The following is a 19,363-nucleotide window of genomic DNA, read 5'->3' as shown; positions in this document are numbered from 1 at the left end:
ACAGAGATTCTATTGTGCTAGCCGATTCGACAGTTGGAGCCACCGAGGCGGGACAGTTTTGGACACAGGTCTCCCCATACTGGGACTGCTGGAAGGCAGGTGGAGCCCTGGGGTTCCCTAAATTAGCTTTCCCAAACCCCCAGGGAACTGGTCCGTCTATCCGAGTGGCCCCTCCACTTCGGACACTCCTCCGAGCTGGCTCGCCTCTCCCTGGGGCCAGGTCTTGGTCATCTGGCACCCTCCCGGTACCGGGGTACCGCAGCTCTCCAAACCTGGGTAGGAGGGGGATGGGGGAAGAGTCTGGTCCAGGCTGCAGTCTAGCCGACCGGTTTCAACGCGGAGCGTTTCAATGCAGGCCCCGGGCGTAGGTGGGGCAGAGAAGGCGGGCGGGGGAGGGGGCGCCGCTAGTCTCCTCCACGGCCCCGCCCCTCCATATGAAGGATGGGCCCAGGCCTCTTCTCCCCCCCCACCTATTGTCCCTGACCGGGCAGTCTCCGAGTTCGCCTGAAGGACCCGCGGGGGCCCCAAGGCCCGAAGCATCGCTGTTCGTCCGGCCGCCCACCACCACACTGCCCCCACTGACTTTCCCAATCTAAGAGCGCAGCAGAGGTGGGGCTCAGGCCAGACGGCCCGGGCAGCGGGGAAGGGAACGAGCAGGCGTTCGCGACGGGCAGGCCGCGGAGCGGCGTAGGCCCCCGGCTCTCAGCGCTCGTCGGCGCCCTCCCCTCCCTCCCTCCCTCCCTCCCGCCTCCCTCCCCTCCCCTCGCCGGGCTCCCCTCCCCCCGGGCTGGCTAAGTCCCTCCCGCTCGCCTCCCTCTGCCTCACTAGCGGCAGCTCTCGGTGCAGCAGCAGGGACGGGGCAGAGCGGCGCGGCGCGGCCTGAGCCCACTGGCAGACAGTACAATACAGCCCGGCATACACCGCCACCTTCCCCCCCCCCGCTCGGCTGCCCCGTTCCGGATCCTTAGCGGCCTCCGCGCACGCACGGTGAGCCAGGTCCCGGGCGGCGGCGGGGTCCGCGGCCTTGGCCGGGGTTGGGGGCGGCCTGCCGCCTTCCCCTGGTCCCCTCTGTTCACCCTTGGCCAGCCTCGGAGGTGGCTGCGGAGGGCTGGCCGCCCGCCCTCGACGGAGACCGTTGCTCGGCGGCCGTTGGCGGCGGGCGCTACGAGGCCCCGCCCCCGGCGCGAGCCGCGGGCCCCGGGGCGGCCGAGGCCGAGGGAAGAGGCTCGTGTGTGGGGGGTGGGGAGAAGGGTCTAGAGATCGGGCCCAGTGCGCGCCTCCCTCCTGGCGTGCGCGCGTGTCCGCGCATCCCCGCGATACCTCCCTCCTTGGCTCGCGCGCCCCCGCTCTGCATCTCCGACCCCCCGAGCGTCGCGCGCGCCCCCAGTAGGGCGGGCTCGGCAGCCCGCCCGGTGCGTCGCGTTTTGTCCCGCGCCTGCCCCCGTCCGCCCTCGGGTCGCTCGCTCTCTCTCGCTCTCCCTCCTAACCCGGCCCTCTCGTCTTCTCGCCCCTCTCGGTGTCGAAGATGCCCTCGGCCACCAACACCACCAGCAGCGGCAAGGCGTCTGGGCCGCCGCCGGGCTCCTCTTCCTCCGGGGCCGAGTCGGCGGCGGCGGCGACGGGCAGTGCCTCGGGACCCGCGGGCGCGGCGGCAGCGGCGGGGTCGCAGCAGCAGGCCGCGAGCGGCGGCGGCACCAGCTCGGTGCAGACCGAGGCCATGAAGCAGATCCTGGGCGTGATCGACAAGAAGCTCCGCAACCTGGAGAAGAAAAAGGTGCCCGGGGCGGGGGGCGGGGAACACGCGAGGGAGAGGGGCCCAACCGGCCGCGCCGTCGCCGCCTCGGCCCCGGGGCCGGTCCCCCTAACTGCTAGGGCCCGCGGCCCGACTTCCCCCTCCCCCCCCTGCGGGTCCCCTTTGTTTCCAGGCCCGCGACCCCCGGGGCTGGAGGGGGTGGGGGGAGGGGCCGGTGGGGCACATGGGAAAGGAGACGAACATGGCGGCGGCGGTGGTGGCGGCCTGGTCCGGGAGGAAAGCACCAGGGAGGGAGCTGCCGCCGCATTGGGAGCACAAAGCGAAAGAGGACGGGGGAGGGGTGGGAGGGAGGAGCCACACCCACAGCTGGGGGGTGCCCCGGGGGCCTCGGCTCAGCCTTTTGTTTCCTGTCTGCTTTTGGACCCTGGACCCCTGGGGATAGGGGACCCGAGGCTGACTGGCACTTGTCGCAGTCCTAGGCCCAACTGACCGCCTGGGACTTATATGGGACCTGCGGCCTGGGGAGGGGGGGGGGCGGCTACTCTCAGATTGTACGCGGCCTTTAGGCCAGTGCACGCTTGAGAGAGATACTTACAGTTTTTATATCCGTTTAAAGCCAGGGTGGCAATGGGAGGGAACAGCGTTTATTCCCATTTTACAGGTGAGGAAACAGTCATACAGCTAGGAGGGCTCTGAGGGCTTCTCAGCATTCACTGAGTCTTGCCAATCTAAAATTATTTGCTGATAGTACCTTGAAACCATTCACTGGCCCTGTGGTTAGACCTTCTTAGAATTGCACTTAAACCGTTTCTCTCTCCAGGCCTTAGACACTGATCATCTAATTGGGAGGTAGATAAGGACAATACAAATTCTGCATATTAAACTTAGAACATTAAAGTGCTTTGTTTCAGTTTTATTTTGGAGTCAAGGATTTTGGTATATTCCAATTGTGCCTTTTGGGTGGCAGTCATTAAGGGCTGCTAATCACATAACCTTGAGCAAATCAAAGCCTATGGGCTTTCTTTTTTTTTTCATCTCTAATTAAACTGGATTGAACTAGGGTGATCTATTGAAGATCTATTGAAGCTAAGTTTTAATTTTCTTTTGGACAAAGGAGAGTAACAGTTATTTTGAAACACCTATAATGAATATATTCTAATTCAAAGAATAGCTGGACCACTAACTTAGAGGGGTTGTAGGTGACATTTAATGCACCAGGCCATTCTTCATCTTTTAAAGTATTTCAAAATATTTTTAGTTCCAATTGAAAATCTGGTTATACCATTATAACTGGTAACAGGAAGTATATAAAGTGAAATATCAAAAGCAATAAAAGTTGATTAGTAGACTATTGGATTCTTCTACTCCCTCCAATCTCTTGACTGCCTTCCCCTTAATACCTTATAAACTACATGGCAAATCATTTTTGTCTAGAATTTGTTTGTAGTATACAGTTTTGTATTCCCTTTCTCCTGATCTAAGGCTTGAGAATTCAAGAGATAAGAGAGTGTAAGGAAGAATCTAAACAAAAAACATTATGAGTAAGGTGTATTTGTTATTAAGGACCTCTGTATACTAGGTTTAGTGACATTTCTGCACTAGTAAAGATACAGATTTTTGTTCTCTACACAGAACTATTCCACTTAAAAGAAAAATTAGTTATGATCTGAACCAAGCTCAGTTTAAATTGGGGTATAATTATTTCTTTTACATATAATGCACTTTAAAAAATTCCCCTAGAAACATGTTTAGTAGCAAGTGATACATATTCCTCTATAATTTGCAATCACTGTGGCAGTTTTTTTTTAAACTTTATTTGATATCCAAATGCTTGGGAGCCACATTGAACTATAACCACTCATGGAACCTACTCAGGTGATATATTGTTTTTGTCTGGATTACATAAAATAAAAGTATGGTGATACAAATTACACTGGAAAAAATTACTAGTAGAAAATACTGTATCACTTATTAATAAATCATTGAAGATTGAGATTATGTGTACAGTGAACTTTTTAAAATCAAATAAGAGTTATGGTTATTAAAGGTGAATTTTTAATGATTTTAGTTATAGGGGAAGCATTTGTTTTATTGTTAAGTATTAAATAAATAAGTCATTATGGAATGTCCTAAGATACTTTCCCGAAAACTAGATAAGCCCTGTGTGCAAATGACCCAGTAGTTTTGAGCATATTGGACATAAAACCTAAACGATCTGGCTGAGGTTAAAAAAGATATTCTTACATAGTTAATTTTCTAAACTCTCAGTTTACAGTGCAGAATTAGAATTGGTGAGATAAAATAAAATTAAAATCTTATTTGTATTTTTAAAAAGAGTAAACCTCCAGTGATAAGCACTTTATAAAATTTAGATTCTTTTTACTTTTACTATTAAAACTCCATGTAAAGGAGTTTTTCCCTGTGGAGGTCAAGAACTTTCCCCTACATTTTGGTCAACTCTTTGTTCCTGTATAACTACTTCCCATGGTGAACTTGCTTTTTTTTTTTTTAAATATATAAATAAAGAGATCCCCTGGTTAGTCTCAGGAAAATTAAAAAGTTGGGTCAATAAAAGGTTCACCTAGTTAGATGAAAGATTTTTTTTCCCCCTCTAGGTTGCTTATTTCTTAGACAAGATATAATAATTTGACCTGTGAAAGACCTCTTTGTAAAAGATGAAGTTAAAAGTATCCTAACTGAATCTGGAAGTTATATTAAAGTTCTGACAGGTTCAGTGGTGAGGAAAAGTAAACAGGGCAAGTAACAATTAAAAATGTTTGGTGTTGGGGGCCGCTGGGTAATTCAGTGGATTGAGAGCCAAGCCTACATATGGGAGGTCCTAGGTTCAAATCTGACCTCAGACACTTCCCAGCTGTGTGATCCTGGGCAAGCACTTAACCCCCATTGCCTAACCCATACCACTCTTCTGCCTTGGAGCCAATACACAATATTGACTCCAAGGCGGAAGGTATGGGTTTAAAAAAAATGTTTGGTGTTGGTTTTGGGGATAATGCACACCACTATAATTTGGGAGGTCTTGGCAGTGACTACAGTAGATAAATTATTAACTATTATTATCTTTCTGGAAAAAGCAGAAACTGGCAGCTTTATAATTAAGATGAGACCCTTCCTGAAAGTCACCTCACATTATAGATTTTGATTTTCATATTTCATTACATATTTCTATTAATGAAGTCTATGGTTTTCTGAGGGAAAAGGTTAGCTGTGAGGTAGCCCTTCTTGGGCCAGAATGTGGTGGGGTGCTATGTACTTTTCTTGCTGCATTATTTTTATGGGGCTCTTGCTGTATGAGGTGATATAGAATAAAATTGTGACTGTGCTTTTCTTTTTCTTTGTAGCTATACCACAGGATCATATAATCCTTGCAGCCAAGAGCTAAAATCGTTTGCTCCTTGTCTGATTTGTTACATGTATATTTATTTAGTTACTATAGTTTTTCACTGCATTGCAGAGGGAAAGGTAGCTTTATGTTTTGCATTCACCTTGGCAAATAGGAAAGTAGCTTTTAATACAGACTTCTTTAAAGTAGACAAGGTTATCTCTTCTGAAATATTTGACAGTGATCATTTTTTAATGTCAGAAATGTGCTTTCACACATCTGATCAATGATTAAGATGATTTTTTTAGTGATTCCTATCAACTTTCTTATGACTTAAAAATGTCATAGAAATCAATAATTTCTGGCATTTATAAGGATTTAAAAAACTTAATACACAAGTGAATTATTCCTGAAGTAAAGAAAAGCCCTCACATTTGGACCTGCCAAATGAAAGAGGCAAAAGGAAAATCGAAAGGAAATAGACTATTTCTCCCCCCCCTCCCAGCTTCTGGCCCCCCCCTCCCTGGGGCATATTGGTTCCAAGACAGAAGAGTGGTAAGGGCTTGGCAATGGGGGTCAAGTGACTTGCCCAGGATCACATAGCTAGGAAGTAGCTGAGGTCAGATTTGAACCTAGGACCTGTCTCTGGGCCTGGCTCTCAATCTACTGAGCCATCTAGGTGCCCCCTGTTCTGTTGGTTTTAAAAAAATTTCTTTTTAGTAATTTAACAAACGAGCCTTTTATTATATAAAGAACAAAAAGGTATTATATATAAAACTGAAAAACTAAAGCACATACTAAATTTTAATGATAGCAAACGAAACTTCCCCATTTTTCTGTATGCCTTCTGAACTTGATTCTTATCTTTTATGCATTTAAAAAAAAAACCTTAAACTTTCTGTCTTGGAATCAATACTGTGTATTGGTTCCAAGGCAGAAGAGTGGTAAGAGCTAGGCAATGGGGTTAAATGACTTGCCCAAAGTCACAGAACTAGAACATGCCTGGGCCATTTTGTACTTTTTTTTTTAACTTTGTGATGCTTTTTTTTGGTTCCTCCTATTTCCTCCTCATGTCTGAAAATCTAGGACTTATTTCATGCCTTTCCCTCTGTCTTCTGAGGTCATAATTATTGGTCTTTGTATTGTCAGAGTTAAGCCTTTAGAAGTAATTGTTTTGATAAGTTTTGGAGACATAAATAATACTCCAGGTTATGTTCACTTTGTATCAGTTCTTTCAGGTCTTAAGCTTTCTTTGCATCTGTCCTTTGTATCATTTCTTAGAGTTCAAAATCCATTTACAATTCATGTTTTGTAATTTGTTTATACATTCTTTATGGTTTTTCATTTTGTTTCTGGTTATTAACTGACAAAAAACCCCTCAAAAACTAACTTTGTGCATGTGAGACTGGTTCCTTCTATTATTGATCTCTTTGGGGATATCACTGGGCCAAAGAGTATGCAGTTTAGTGACTTGTAGAGTTTCAAGTTGCTTTCCAGACTGATTTGTACCAGTTCACAGCCCATCAACATTACAATATGATACCTGTCCTACTGTTCACTAAGCATGTAGATCAGTAAAACACTTTGCCTTTTGTGGCTTGAGCTGCCTAGACATGTCTGTCTCATTTATATTTTGAAGCAAAGTGAAAGATTTAATTACATTTTTAAAAATTTTGTCTACTGTTTTAGCATCTTAAGACATTTTTTGAGTCCTGTTTCTGTCATCTAATTTGATAGCATGTCATTTATACCTATGTCTAAGCTTGATAAAAAATTTTAAACAGTACTGGGCTAAGCACAGTTCCTTGGAACACTTGATTAGAGCACTCACTAGGTAGCAAACAATTCTTTTCTTATTTTTTAAACCCTTACCTTCTGTCTTAGAATCAATACTGTTTATTGATTCCAAGGCAGAAGAGTGGTAAAGGGTAGGCAATGGGGGTTAGGTGACTTGCCCAGGGTCACACAGCTGGGAAGTGTCTGAGGTCAGATTTGAACCTAGGACCTCCTGTCTCTATGTCTGGCTCTCAATCCACTGAGCTACCCAGCTGCCCCCCAAAACAGTTTTTGATCTGGTCATTTAACCAGTTCCTAATATACTTATCTATGTGTCAGGCCCCCATCTTTTCCTCTTGTCCACAGCAGTAGCTTTCAGTAAAATCTCTGTAAGCTATCTATATCTATAGCATTACCCTTATCAAACCAATCTGGTAACTAGTAACAAAAAGGGAAATGTTGGTTAGTCTGCTTAAGTTTGTTTTTTAGTGAAGTCATTTGCTGGCTGTTAATACTTCCTTTTCTAAATGTGCACTTACCCTCCCTTTAATATTTTCTAAACATTTCAAAGGAATCAAAAGTCAAGCTCATTTGACCTATAATTTACAGAATTCTTGTCTTCAAACTTTGGTTTTGTCAGATTTACCAGAGAAAAGTTTAGAGTACAATCAGATAAAATCTCATTGCTGTAGCTATTCTTATAAAGGGGATCTATTAAAATTTTGATGGCTATTTTGTAACAATTTGTTGGAATATTAGTATCTTGAAATGGAAACATAATTAAATGGCTAGGAATGATAACTTTTTTTTCTTTAAAATATTTTCCCATGTTTCCATTATTCCTTCTGTTTCCCTCTCTTTCCCTATTTCCCTCCGGGAGCCAATAAGCCCTTCCACTGGGTTATACAAATGTTATCACTTATACCTATTCCATATTATTCATTTTTTGAAATAAAGCAATCTTTTAAACCCCAAACTCCAAATCGTATAACAAATAATGTCATGTTTTTCTTCTGCATTTTTACTCCCCCAGTTCTTTCTCGATGTGGATAGCATTCTTATATGTCCCTTGGGATTGTCTTGTAGTAGCAAAATCCATTACATGGACAACTTGTTCCACAATGTTTCTCTTTCTGTGTGCAATGTTCTCTTGGTTCTGCTCATGTCACTGCATCAGTTCCTGAAGGTTCTTCCAGATCATATAGAAATCCTCCAGTGCATCGTTCCTCACAGCATAATAGTATTCCATCACCATTAGATACCACAATTTGTTCAGACATTCCCCAATTGAGGGACACCCCCTCTTTTTCATTTTTTTTTTGTCACCACAAAGAGCACAGCTATGAATATTTTTGCATATTTTTCATTATCTCTTTAGGCTAAAACCTAGAAGTGGTATTGCTGGATCAAAGGTATGCATGAATGACAACTTTTTCAAGCTTCATATGGGGCACTCAGCACTGGGGTAGATTTCAATAAATTAATTTTTGCACACTATTGTACTAGTTGACAGAAAAAGGGTACTACCGCATTGCTGAGTTGGTATGGTGTGTGAATTTTCTCTTCCCTTCTGTTTTGGGCCTCTTGATTTGTGTTTTATTTTGGGACTTTGGTTTTTTCAATTGGCAATGATTGGAATATTTAAAGGGTTAAGGAGGCTCTTTTATAGGGCATATTTAGTATGGCTCATCTCCCAGCTCTCAATTAAAAAAAAATTACTTATTCACTTCTTTTAAATGTGTGAGCTTAGAAAGAGGAAAAAAAGAATTGCTTTTTAGGGTTTCCAGGACTGATAATCTTTCCTGAGAATGAGAAAGAGTAAGTTTTCCTCTTTTACTGCTATAATAGTTATACCACTCAATTTAATACTTAAAAGACTACTTGAAAGATACAAAGGATTATACTGATTTCTTTGTGTCCTTTCCCCAACTTAGTAATGTTTAGGTTAGGAAAAGGGGGAAACTTTATATCTATATCCCCTACAGTGTATAGCATACAGTAGGTATTGAATAAATTAATTGATATATTGTGAAATTTCAGTTTGATAATTGCTTTAAGAAAGCATGTAGTCTTAGAAAGAGTCACAAAATGCAAAATAAATAATTTGGAGTACATCAAATTAAAAAGTTTTTGTACAAACAAAACCAATGCAACTAAAATCAGAAGGAAAGCAACAAATTGGGAAGCAATCTTCATAAAAACCTCTGACAAAGGTTTAATTACTCAAATTTACAAAGAGCTAAATCAATACAAAAAACCAAGCTATTCTCCAATTGATAAATGGGCAAGGGACATGAACAGGCAGTTCTCAACCAAAGAAATCAAAACTATTAATAAGCACATGAAAAAGTGCTCTACATCTCTTATAATCAGAGAGATGCAAATCTAAACAACTCTGAGGTATCACCTCACACCTAGCAGATTGGCTAACATGACAGCTATGGAAAGTAATGAATGCTGGAGGGGATGTGGCAAAGTGGGGACATTAATTCATTGCTGGTGGAGTTGTGAACTGATCCAACCATTCTGGAGGGCAATTTGGAACTATGCCCAAAGGGCGACAAAAGACTGTCTGCCCTTTGATCCAGCTATAGCACTGCTGGGTTTGTACCCCAAAGAGATAATAAGGAAAAAGACTTGTACCAGAATATTCATAGATGCACTCTTTGTGGTGGCAAAAAATTGGAAAATGAGGGGATGCCCATCAATTGGGGAATGGCTGAACAAATTGGTATATGTTGGTGATGGAATACTATTGTGCTAAAAGGAATAATAAAGTAGAGGAATTCCATGGAGACTGGAACAACCTCCAGGAAGTGATGCAGAGCGAAAGGAGCAGAACCAAAAAACATTGTACACAGAGACTGATACATTGTGGTACAATCGAAGGTAATGGACTTCTCTATTAGGGTCAATGCAATGTCCCTGAACAATCTGCAGGGATCTAAAAAACACTATCCACAAGCAGAGGATAAACTATGGGAGTAAAAACACCAAAGAAAAGCAACTGCTTGACTACAGGGGCTGAGGGGATATGACTGAGGAGAGACTCTAAATGAACGCTCTAATGCAAATACCAACAACATGGAAATGGGTTTGAGTCAAGAACCCGTGTGATACCCAGTGGAATCGTGCGTCGGCTATAGGAGAGGTGGTGGGAGGGGGGGAGGAAAAGAAAATGATCTTTGTTTCCAATGAATTTTTGGAAATGACCAAATAAAATAATGTTAAAAAAAAAGAAAGCAGCTAGACTCTTTCTGGGACAGCAGTTCTCTGTTGCAAGGAGCTGCTTCTAGTGGTATTTACTAGGATAGATTTCAATGTAGTGGGGTTTTTTCTGTTAACTGGTTTTTAGAGTATAGTGGTATGTTTGAAGGTTAGCTTTGTACATACCCACTGTGTAGCAGGTGTTGTGCTAAAGGCTTTATAAATCTTAACTCATTTGATCCTGGGAGCTAAGTGCTGTTATTATTTCCCATTTTATAGTTAAGGAAACTGAGACAAACAGATTAAGTGAATTGTTTGGCATCACACAACTATTTAGGATTTTAGTTAGGATTTTAGTTAGGATTTGAACTCAAATTTTGATTTCCAGAATTGTTAGCAGGATTTGTATTTCATGGAGGTCATGTGGAATTCTTAATAAAAATTTTAAGTACCTTAAACTGTTCCAAGAGACATTTTGGAAATCTTATTTACATTCTACATTATTGTTAACCAAATGAATGGGTTCAGGTTTTGAAACTGATTTGTAGCTTTGCTACTGAATTTAAGTTTATACCTGTTGTAAGATACTTGATCTCCATTTAAAATTGAAGATCAAACCTTGATTTGCTTTTCAAAGGACTATTTAGCTGCCCCCTTGATTTTCTGGGAATTTTATTGTAATGAATATTGCTTTATGAAAACACCTGAATAATTCAGAAGATATGTTCTTTATTCAGGTTTTAACTGTCAGTTAAATACCTTTAAAATGTAGAAATGTTTAAAATGACTTTCAGGATAGCAAAAAGTATTAATTAAAGGATTCAACACCATTAAAAAAAAATGCCAAAATCTTTTTCTTCTTTGAATCAACTAGTTCTATTATTTTCTGTGGTTATCTAATGCCAGGACTGTACAATGACATCTTTGCTGGCTTAGCTAGTGTCCTGCTTTACTGTCTTAGGTTCATTGTGCTTACATGGTTATGTGACTTTTTCATTTGATACTGAACAGGAAGAAAGGAAGGCTTTTGTTATCCAGACTTATTCTTATGAAGGATTTTTTTGTGTAGTTAATATATCTATACAGTTGGAGACAGAAGTCTTGCTTGAATGCTTCTGGTGCTGCAGTGCTAATTATCTCAAGGTAGACTTTTGTTGTTGGGCAGCTCTTAATGGCTCCAAATTTATTTTCTCAATTGAAATTTCCAAGTTGATGGTGACAATGTTGTAGAAAAGGGAAACATTGATGTTGAATTGTTTCACTTCATATTGTCATCTCTGAACTGTTTGTATCCCTTCATTTTGGCATTTTAATTTATATTTTTAAGTCTGTTCATTTTAGACAATTTTTTCTGATACTATCATAAATTTATATTATATAGAGGTTTTGCTTTTCTGCTTATTCTAGGTTTTGTTAATGCACTTTAAAAATTAGATTCATTGGCAAGTTTTCTGCTATCAATGTTGGGTTTTTTCCATTTTCTTTTTTGAAAATCTTTTCTCTTTAAAATGGTTTATTGATTGAATAACAGTTTTGTTAAGTACTTGCTATGAACAAGTCATTAGAAATACAAAAAATCTGTCTTGCCATCAACAAGTTCACATTCTATTGCAGTGATATAATATTTACACAATTAAGTAAAAATAAGATAGTATGATGAGAACACTTAATTAGGACATGCATGTTTTTTCTTTTAATTTAAGGATTATTTTCAATTGGGTAGTCAGAAACAATTTTTTTTTTAATCCTTACCTTCCTTCTTGGAATCAATACTGTGTATTGGTTTCAAGGCAAAAGAGTGATAAGGACTAGGCAATGGGGTTCAAGTGACATGCCCAGGGTCATAGAGCTGGGAAGAGCTAGGACCTCCCATCTCTAGGCCTCTCAATCCACTGAGCTACCCAGCTGCCCCCTTTATCTTTTTAATAACAATATTTTGCCACTGTGTGACTTTGAATCTTGGAATGGAAGAATTATTCAAAGGGTAATAAAGGCACATGGTAGGTAAGTGTCAGCAAGACAGACAACACATACCAAATTAGGAAGGAACTAGAAAGAAGAAATAGTAAAAAATGTTTAGACCTATGAGTCTTGGATAGAGCAAGAGAAATAGTGGTTGACCAGGTGACATTCCATGTATAGCCCTGGTGCTATATGCCCTCCATGGTGGGCTTGTGGGGAAAGTATGGAAGAGGCAGCCTGGGCAGGGCAGGTACTGGTGACCTGGAATCTGCATGATGAGGGAGGAACCAGGCATTCATAAACATTTATTAAGGTACTCTGCTTCAGGCACTGTGCCAAGTGCTTGTCTGTAAAATAAAAGCAAAACAAGCCTTCAAGGAACTTAAATTTTAATGGGAGGCACAATGTGTGCTTAAATTGTTAGATACAGAGAGGATAAAGTTAGACTTGGAGAAGAAGGCATTGGTACTGAGAGAGGGGGAACAGAATGGAATGGAACAGGAGGGGAGGAGATGGGACTAAAACCAAGTACCTCTCCTATCCTGAAGGAAAGGAAGGAATTTTAAGAGATGCACATGGGCAGAGGGGTGGGAAAATGACTATTGCAAAATCATGGCAATTGAATGCTCAGTTTGAGGGACAATGTGACTAGATGTGGCTACACCATAGAATTCATGCATAGATTAATGTGTCAGAAGGCTAGAAAGATTGGAATGGGCTTCAGTATTGAAGACCTTTAAATGCCTAAGATACTTTTTAGGAGTATGGAGGAAAGATTGGAGTTAGGTTAGACTTGAGGAAATGGAAGGCTATTGCAATAGGCTAGGCTAGACAAGAGACTGAATTAGGATGGTGGTTGTTTGAGTAGACATAAAGAAATGACAAGATTTGGCAAGAGATTAGATAAATTAGAGAGTGAAGAATTGGGTGACTACTGAAGTTGTGGATTTGGATGGCAGTGTTGACTGGGAAAAAAACAGAACTAGTAAATAGACAAAATCACTCTTTAACCAAGGAAACAATGGGTTCAATGCAATACTAGACCTTGATACAGAGCTCCATGCCATACATGATTGCAGAATCTGAGGATTGAACTCTGGCTGCCCTGGATACTGACCCCTGGGAGTGGCACCAAGCTGACTCCAAGGAACAAATAATTTGGGGAACCTATATACTATTTGGGGAATCCAGGGGCAGGGAAAGATGGTTGACATCACTATGGCTACAAAGAAAATGGGAGTGTTCAAAACTACACTGACTGTATACAATCAAGCTTGGGAAAAGAATCATAGCTAGAGGGTAAGGGTGTAAGAAAAGGGACTGCTTACCATGGATACTATAGGATGGTTTCTGCTCAGGTGTGGATCTTCTTGAGAAAAAGTCTGAAACAAAAGGGGAGACTATCTAAGACAAAGAGGGTCCTTAGCATATGCTTAGATTAGTCCCAACCAACTAGGATTGTCATTCACCTGAGGGTCCTCCACTCAATTTGAAACTGCTAGCCTGAGATTCCCTTTATTCCCATGGGAACAGGGAACAAGTACAAACTTTGGGGTCTCCATCCTATAAGCTAGTCCTGAATCCTGGGGTCATCAAATCCCACTAGGCCACAAGTTTGGAGTTCCTAGATTCCATGTTGACTACAGCAAGGATGTTGATACCCTTAACAGTAATGGGGAAGTTTAGAGGAGAGGTGGGGAGGCAGGGGAAAGGAGTTCTCTTTTGGACATGTGGAACTTGAGATGCCTAATAAACATCCAGTGGACAATTGGCAATGTGGGATTGGAGCTCAGGCTTCAAATAGAATCTGTAGATCCTGGAATCATCTGCATAGAGATTATAATTGAACCCATGGGAGTGGAAGGGAATACCAATTGAGAATATAGAAACTGCAGCAGTAACAAGAACATAGAGTAGTCACAAAAACTCAAGAGAATATCCAGACAAAGAAGGTAGTGAAAAACTGTAAATGTATGGAGATGTCAAGAAAAAATCCATTAAATTTGCTAATTAAGAGACCCCATTGTTTATTTCTGTTTTAAAAAATTTTTATTTGATTTTCAGTCTAAATTTCCCTTCCTCTTTCACTCTACCAATTGAGAAGGCAAGAAAAATCCCAAACCATTATAAGTCATAAAACGGTATTAGTCATGTACCAAAAAAAGGCAAGAAAGAAGAAAATATGGTTCAATTTACTCTCTGCACCTCATCAGCTCTTTCAAGGTGGATAGCATGTTTCATTATGAATCCTTTGGAATTGTGAATTCAATTGGTCATTGCATTGATCAGAGTTACTTTGTTTTTCAAAGTTGATTATTTTGACAATTGTAAATTGTTATTATGTAAATTGTTCATCAAGTTCTGTTCACTCACTTTACCTTTGATAAGTCTTCCAGCTTTTTATGAAACCATCCTCCATCATTTCTTACACAATAATATTCCATTACATTCAAACACCATGAGATCAGCCATTCTCCTTACAGTACTACTTCCAGTGACATAATCCTTTTGAGTGGTGCCTTGTTCCGAGAGTAACTGAACAAGAACGAGGACCTAGCAAAGGATTATGTGGCTGCACAATGGAAGATGGCAGCATGGTGAGCAGTGATCTGGGGGAGAGGATTCTGCACTGTATAATGCTGCCTAGTATAGTGGTGGTGGTGATGGGCCTGTGCAAGGTGTGATAGGCACATCACAGCCAGTGTTGCAGCCACCGCTATCCCAGACAGCAGTATACAGATTTGTTCATAGATTTTTTCATAGTCTGTTCATAGTCTGGCCCTCCAATGGTCTGAGGGACAGTGAACTGACCCCCTGTGTAAAAAGTTTGTGGACCCCTGGCATAGAGTTTAGAAGAAAGAGAAGTGGAGGCATTGCTTTTTCAAAAAGTTTTAATTGAGAAGAGAGATAATAGTAAAGCAGTCTTGGAGGGTCTAATGAGGGTTGTTTTTTTTTTTTATAAGATGGGAGAGTTGGACTTGTTTGTGGACAACAGGAAAGAGACTAGTTCATAAAAGGATTGAACATGATCATGAGAGGGTGAGGGGATTGACAGTCTTGGAGAAGATACGGAAATGGAACTGATTGCATTGAGAATGAAGACAAAATGACAAATTATAGGCCTCAGGGACTTAGCAGGATGAAGGTGCCAAAAATAATTAGAAATTGGGAAGAGGAGCACAGTAGGCCTTGGAAAGGGAAAGGAAGCAGGGGAAATGTTAAGTTTTTGAAATTCTAGGAGTTCTGGGGGATCCTTACCTTTAGTGAAAACGTTGAAGCCATTCCCTAAGAGGTCCCTGCTCTTCATTCTAGTTTCTGATAAAGAGGTGAACTCTTCTAGCTTGTCAGGATATCCCCAATCATCACATGATTTTAGGAGCTGGGGGAGAAACCCTACGGGAAATTGTAACAGTCACTCCTCCCCAAATGTAATAGAATTGATCATCCTCTGTGTCTGGGTTTTCTAAGGCTCTGAACTTAAAAACCAAACCAAAAACACTCATAACTATTTCAACATAATTGGTTTCTTTTGCAAACTTGGGCATTTAAAGAACTTTCTATGGAGATTCTTAGGTATTACCAGTTTGCCAAAGAAGAAAGAGAGCGTCTGTGTTAAAAAAGGTCTGGAACTATAATTTTTTTGTTAGATCCATATTTATCATTTCTCCATTCCCTTCCCTATCCCAATCTTGGGATTGGGAGATTGCTACCTCTAACAAGTCACTATTGTGTTTTCCTGAGCTTCTAGCCCACCTGTTCTCCCTCTGGCAGGCACCCCTTTGAGTCCAAATTGTATTGAACAGGCTAGTAGGACTCCAGGGGACTAAGAATGCAAATTAAAGCAGCCCAAGCCTAGGTTGCTTGTGAAAGAAACTTCTTAAAGTATAAACTCAGAAGACATCCCCAAATCCCCCCAATGCTTTATATATTAAAGACACTGGTTGCTTCTGATAGTAAAGACATAAATTATTTCTGTCTTAATGGACCAAAGGTAATTAAGAGGCCTTTGTATTCTGAATGGGGTGGGGCAGTCTTATCCTGCAAGAGATGCAGTATTGAAGAGATCTGTTTACTAACTCCTACTTGGGGAAAGGGAGAGGGAAGAAGCTCCCTGGGGCTTCCTAGTTAGGAACTCTGGTGAGCTCTGTGCTTCAGGGGTAGGGATGGGAATACTGGGGTATTGGGTCCTTGGCATGTGTGCCCACAGAGGTTTCTTTGTGCCATAGGTTCACCATCACAAGTCTATAGGTTGCAACATGCAAATTTTTGAGTGTGGTGTTTAAGACAAATTTGATTCCAGCCCACCTTTTCTAGCCTCATTTCATACTGCTAAGATTCTCATACACATACTTTACTGTTCATATGGCAAAATATAGTCTATTTCTTTATCTATTTCTATATCTATATTTCTATATCACTTTTTGGTATACTCTCATATATTTTATCTACCTATTGAATCTATCACTAGCTTATATGTCATCTGTCACCGAAATCTTCTGTCATCTCCAACTAAAAGAGCTATATATAGTCTGCTTTTGTATTTATGATTATGATTAAGGGCAAGGATTAATTTTTAATCTTTTCATTTCCATTCATTTAGGCATATGTTCAAAGTAAAAGGTAGAAATATAGTTGTAGCAAGTCATTGTTTAGGAAGCTTAAATCAAGGAGCTTTCTGCTACTTGTAACATTTCTGAGCTTTAACAAATTGAAAGTGCTTTATAAAAGTGGAATAGGTTGACTTTTGATAGTTTCTGCTCTAGAAATCTTTGAAGGAAGGTTGGAATGACCACTTGTTTCAGAGAATATTTGTACTTTTTTTTTTTAAACCCTTACCATCTCTCTTAGAATCAATACTGTGTATTGGTTCTAAGGCAGAGGGTGCTAAGGGCTGGGCAGTGGGGGTTAAGGGACTTGCCCAAAGTCACACAGCTAGGAAGTATCTGAGGTCAGATTTGAACCTAGGACCTTCTATCTCTATGCGTGGCTCTCAGTCCACTGAACCAACCAGCTGCCACTGAGGATATGTATTTTAGGTCTAGATTGAACTAGATCTTTGGGATATTGAGTTAGAATTTGTGAGGAATCTTTAGAGATCATAAAGTAGGTCAAGTAATAGACCTGGCCATGATAAGTAATTTGTCCAAAGGTCAGTTTCCTAATCCAAAAAACGAAAGAATAAGACTTGATAATCTAAGGACAGAGTGATGGAATCACCCATGCTAGCCTAACTCTAAAACTACTGATCATATCCCCCTCTGTACTCTACTCTAGAAGTAGAAACTGTCTCTCTTACATATACTCCTCTCCTTCCTTAAAAAGAGTTTCTCCTGTTTTGTGATAGGAGTTACATACCTATATAACTTTGGTTTTATATTATTTTTGGTCATATTCCTATGTTTCTTTAAATATTTTTATTAGTGCTCTTAAAAATTATCAACATTTCTCCTCACTTAGCTCCTTTCCCTTGTAATTAAGTTTTCTTTATAGTATAATCATTGGGTCTATTGTTTTCTTGGTTCTTCTTTTGAGTTAGTTTGGATATGTGTTCCCAAATTCATCTGCTTGCCTTATTTGTTATGGTGTACTTGTGTGTTAGTTCATATCCCACAATTTGTGTGTGCAGTCATTCAATACTTATTACTTTGTACTTTCTGCCATCACGCAGTACTATTTTGTCTTGTATGTGTGCTCATGGGTAAGATATCTGCCTGCTGCTGCCCTCCCCCCACCTCCCCCATGTTGGAGACCCTTTTTGTGTCTCTTCTTAAAAGAATTGGCTGAGGTTGGTTTTTAAAAGTGTGAGATTTGAACCACCCTTTCCTCCTGCATGCTCTTCTGCTATGCCAGGTGCCCAGAAAATAAGTGTCAGAGTTGGATGAACTGTTAGGTCCTCCGATCTTTTTCCATCTCAATTTTGGTGACTTTTTGGGGCAGCTGGTTAGCTCAGTGGATTGAGGGCCAGACCTAGAGACCAGGAGGTCCTAGGTTCAAATCTGGTCTCGGACACTTCCCAGCTTTGTGACCCTGGGCAAGTCCCTTAACTCCCATTGCCTACCCTTGTAAAAATGGAGATTTGAACCCCAGACTTCAATCCCCAGAAGTCCTTGGCACTTGCCAGAATGCCATATAATCTCACCAGTCCTCACCCGGGCCAAGAACACAATTTGTATTTAAACTGACCTTACTGTCGACTTGCTCTCTCTCTGCTTCCGCTTCTAAGCACACGTGTCTCTCAAGATGTAGTAAGTGAAATTGAATGGGCTTTCCAGCCCTAGGCTTTTTCTTATTTATTTCTTTATCCTTGATTTCTAATAATCTTTAATAAACCTCTAAAAATATAATACTTTTAGTAGAGAAACTAATTTAATTGTTACACTCTTTACCACTCTTCTGCCTTGGAACCAGTATTGATTCCAAGATGGAAGGTAAGGGTTTTATAAAACGGCTTGGTCCTATTTCACCTAGACCACTATGGGCCCCCTGAGAAAATCTCAAAGTTGGGCACTATGTACTTAGATTTTTGCAGTTTTGTGTTGTGTACCTATTACAAGTTGTATTTAGATTGAGTATTGGTGGCTGCCATTAGTGTCTGTCAGGAGTTCCTTTTATATTACATTTGCAAGGATGATAATCAGCTACTACCAAAACAACTGCAAAATATTCTTACACACCTAGTCTCACAGAGAATTGAGACTTGAATGCTTATTATTATTAACTGTTAATATAGGTTGAACTAGATTTCTGTGAATGCTTTAGTAGTTTATAATAGTTGAGAATGTACCAGATAATTAGACTATTAATATTGTGTGAAAATATATGTAATATAAATCTTTTTTTTTTTTTAAGTATTTGGCCCACTGCATTACTTAAAAAAACAAAACAAACCACCTTACCTTTCATCTCAGATCAATACTGCATTATTGGTTCCAAAGCAGAAGAGTGGTATGGGCCAGGCAATTGGAGTTAAATGACTTGCCTAGGGTTACACAACTAGGAAGTGTCTGAAGCCAGTTGTGAACCTAGGGCTGACTCCCTATCTACTGATCCACCCAGCTCTTCCTATCTCTCCATCGCCAACTACATTACTTTTAAGTTTTGTTTTTAAGATTTCTGCATTCCAAATTCTTTTGCTCCTTCCTTCCCTTCCTCTTCCTCCTTGAGAAGGTAAGCAGATATAGAATCTATATGATCAGTTATGCAAACATTTCCATATTGGCTGTGTTGCAAAGAAAACAGATAAAAAGAAGAAAAATTAAGTTTAAAAAGTATATTTCAGTCTTCATTCAGACACAATTAGTATTTTCTCTGGAGGTAAATAGCAT

General features: G+C 41.0%; 2 protein-coding genes across 5 annotated transcripts in view; one reads left to right on the top strand and one right to left on the bottom strand.

The window, feature by feature from the left end:
* The first annotated feature begins 28 nt into the window (after positions 1–28).
* CAPRIN1 (cell cycle associated protein 1) overlaps positions 29–19,363 on the top strand; it is a 56,979-nt gene continuing 37,644 nt past the window's right edge. Inside the window, exons 1-2 of one of the 4 annotated variants that reach the window (XM_056801964.1) lie at positions 29–276; positions 1,526–1,774. In XM_056801964.1, coding sequence (XP_056657942.1) covers positions 1,526–1,774 — 249 coding nt within the window. In that variant the 5' untranslated portion in view covers positions 29–276. Of the gene's footprint in view, positions 277–692; positions 988–1,233; positions 1,775–19,363 lie in introns of those variants that run through there. The other 3 variants (XM_007497254.3, XM_007497255.3, XM_001368699.5) reach the window with 3 other exon arrangements.
* Positions 157–1,354, bottom strand: LOC130455218 (uncharacterized). The gene is made up of 3 exons (XM_056803786.1): positions 1,321–1,354; positions 826–1,253; positions 157–504 (listed from the first exon to the last, which is right to left on the bottom strand). The coding sequence occupies exons 1-3, from the start codon at positions 1,352–1,354 to the stop codon at positions 157–159; spliced, it is 810 nt and encodes a 269-aa protein (XP_056659764.1).

The sequence above is a fragment of the Monodelphis domestica genome, chromosome 6 (genome assembly GCF_027887165.1).
Source record: "Monodelphis domestica isolate mMonDom1 chromosome 6, mMonDom1.pri, whole genome shotgun sequence".
NCBI classification, from domain to species: Eukaryota; Metazoa; Chordata; class Mammalia; order Didelphimorphia; family Didelphidae; genus Monodelphis; species Monodelphis domestica.
The sequence above is the reverse complement of the archived record's forward strand: the minus strand, read 5'-3'. Positions and strand labels throughout refer to the sequence as shown.

Bases quoted from the DNA above. Each gene is read 5' to 3' on its own strand.
- LOC130455218 (XM_056803786.1), bottom strand. From the start codon at position 1,354: ATGCAGAGCGGGGGCGCGCGAGCCAAGGAGGGAG. The intron at 1,254-1,320 runs GTATCGCGGGGA...CCCGATCTCTAG, and splicing joins CGCGCGAGCCAAGGAGGGAG to ACCCTTCTCCCCACCCCCCA. The intron at 505-825 runs GTGAGGCAGAGG...CGGGTCCTTCAG, and splicing joins TGCACCGAGAGCTGCCGCTA to GCGAACTCGGAGACTGCCCG.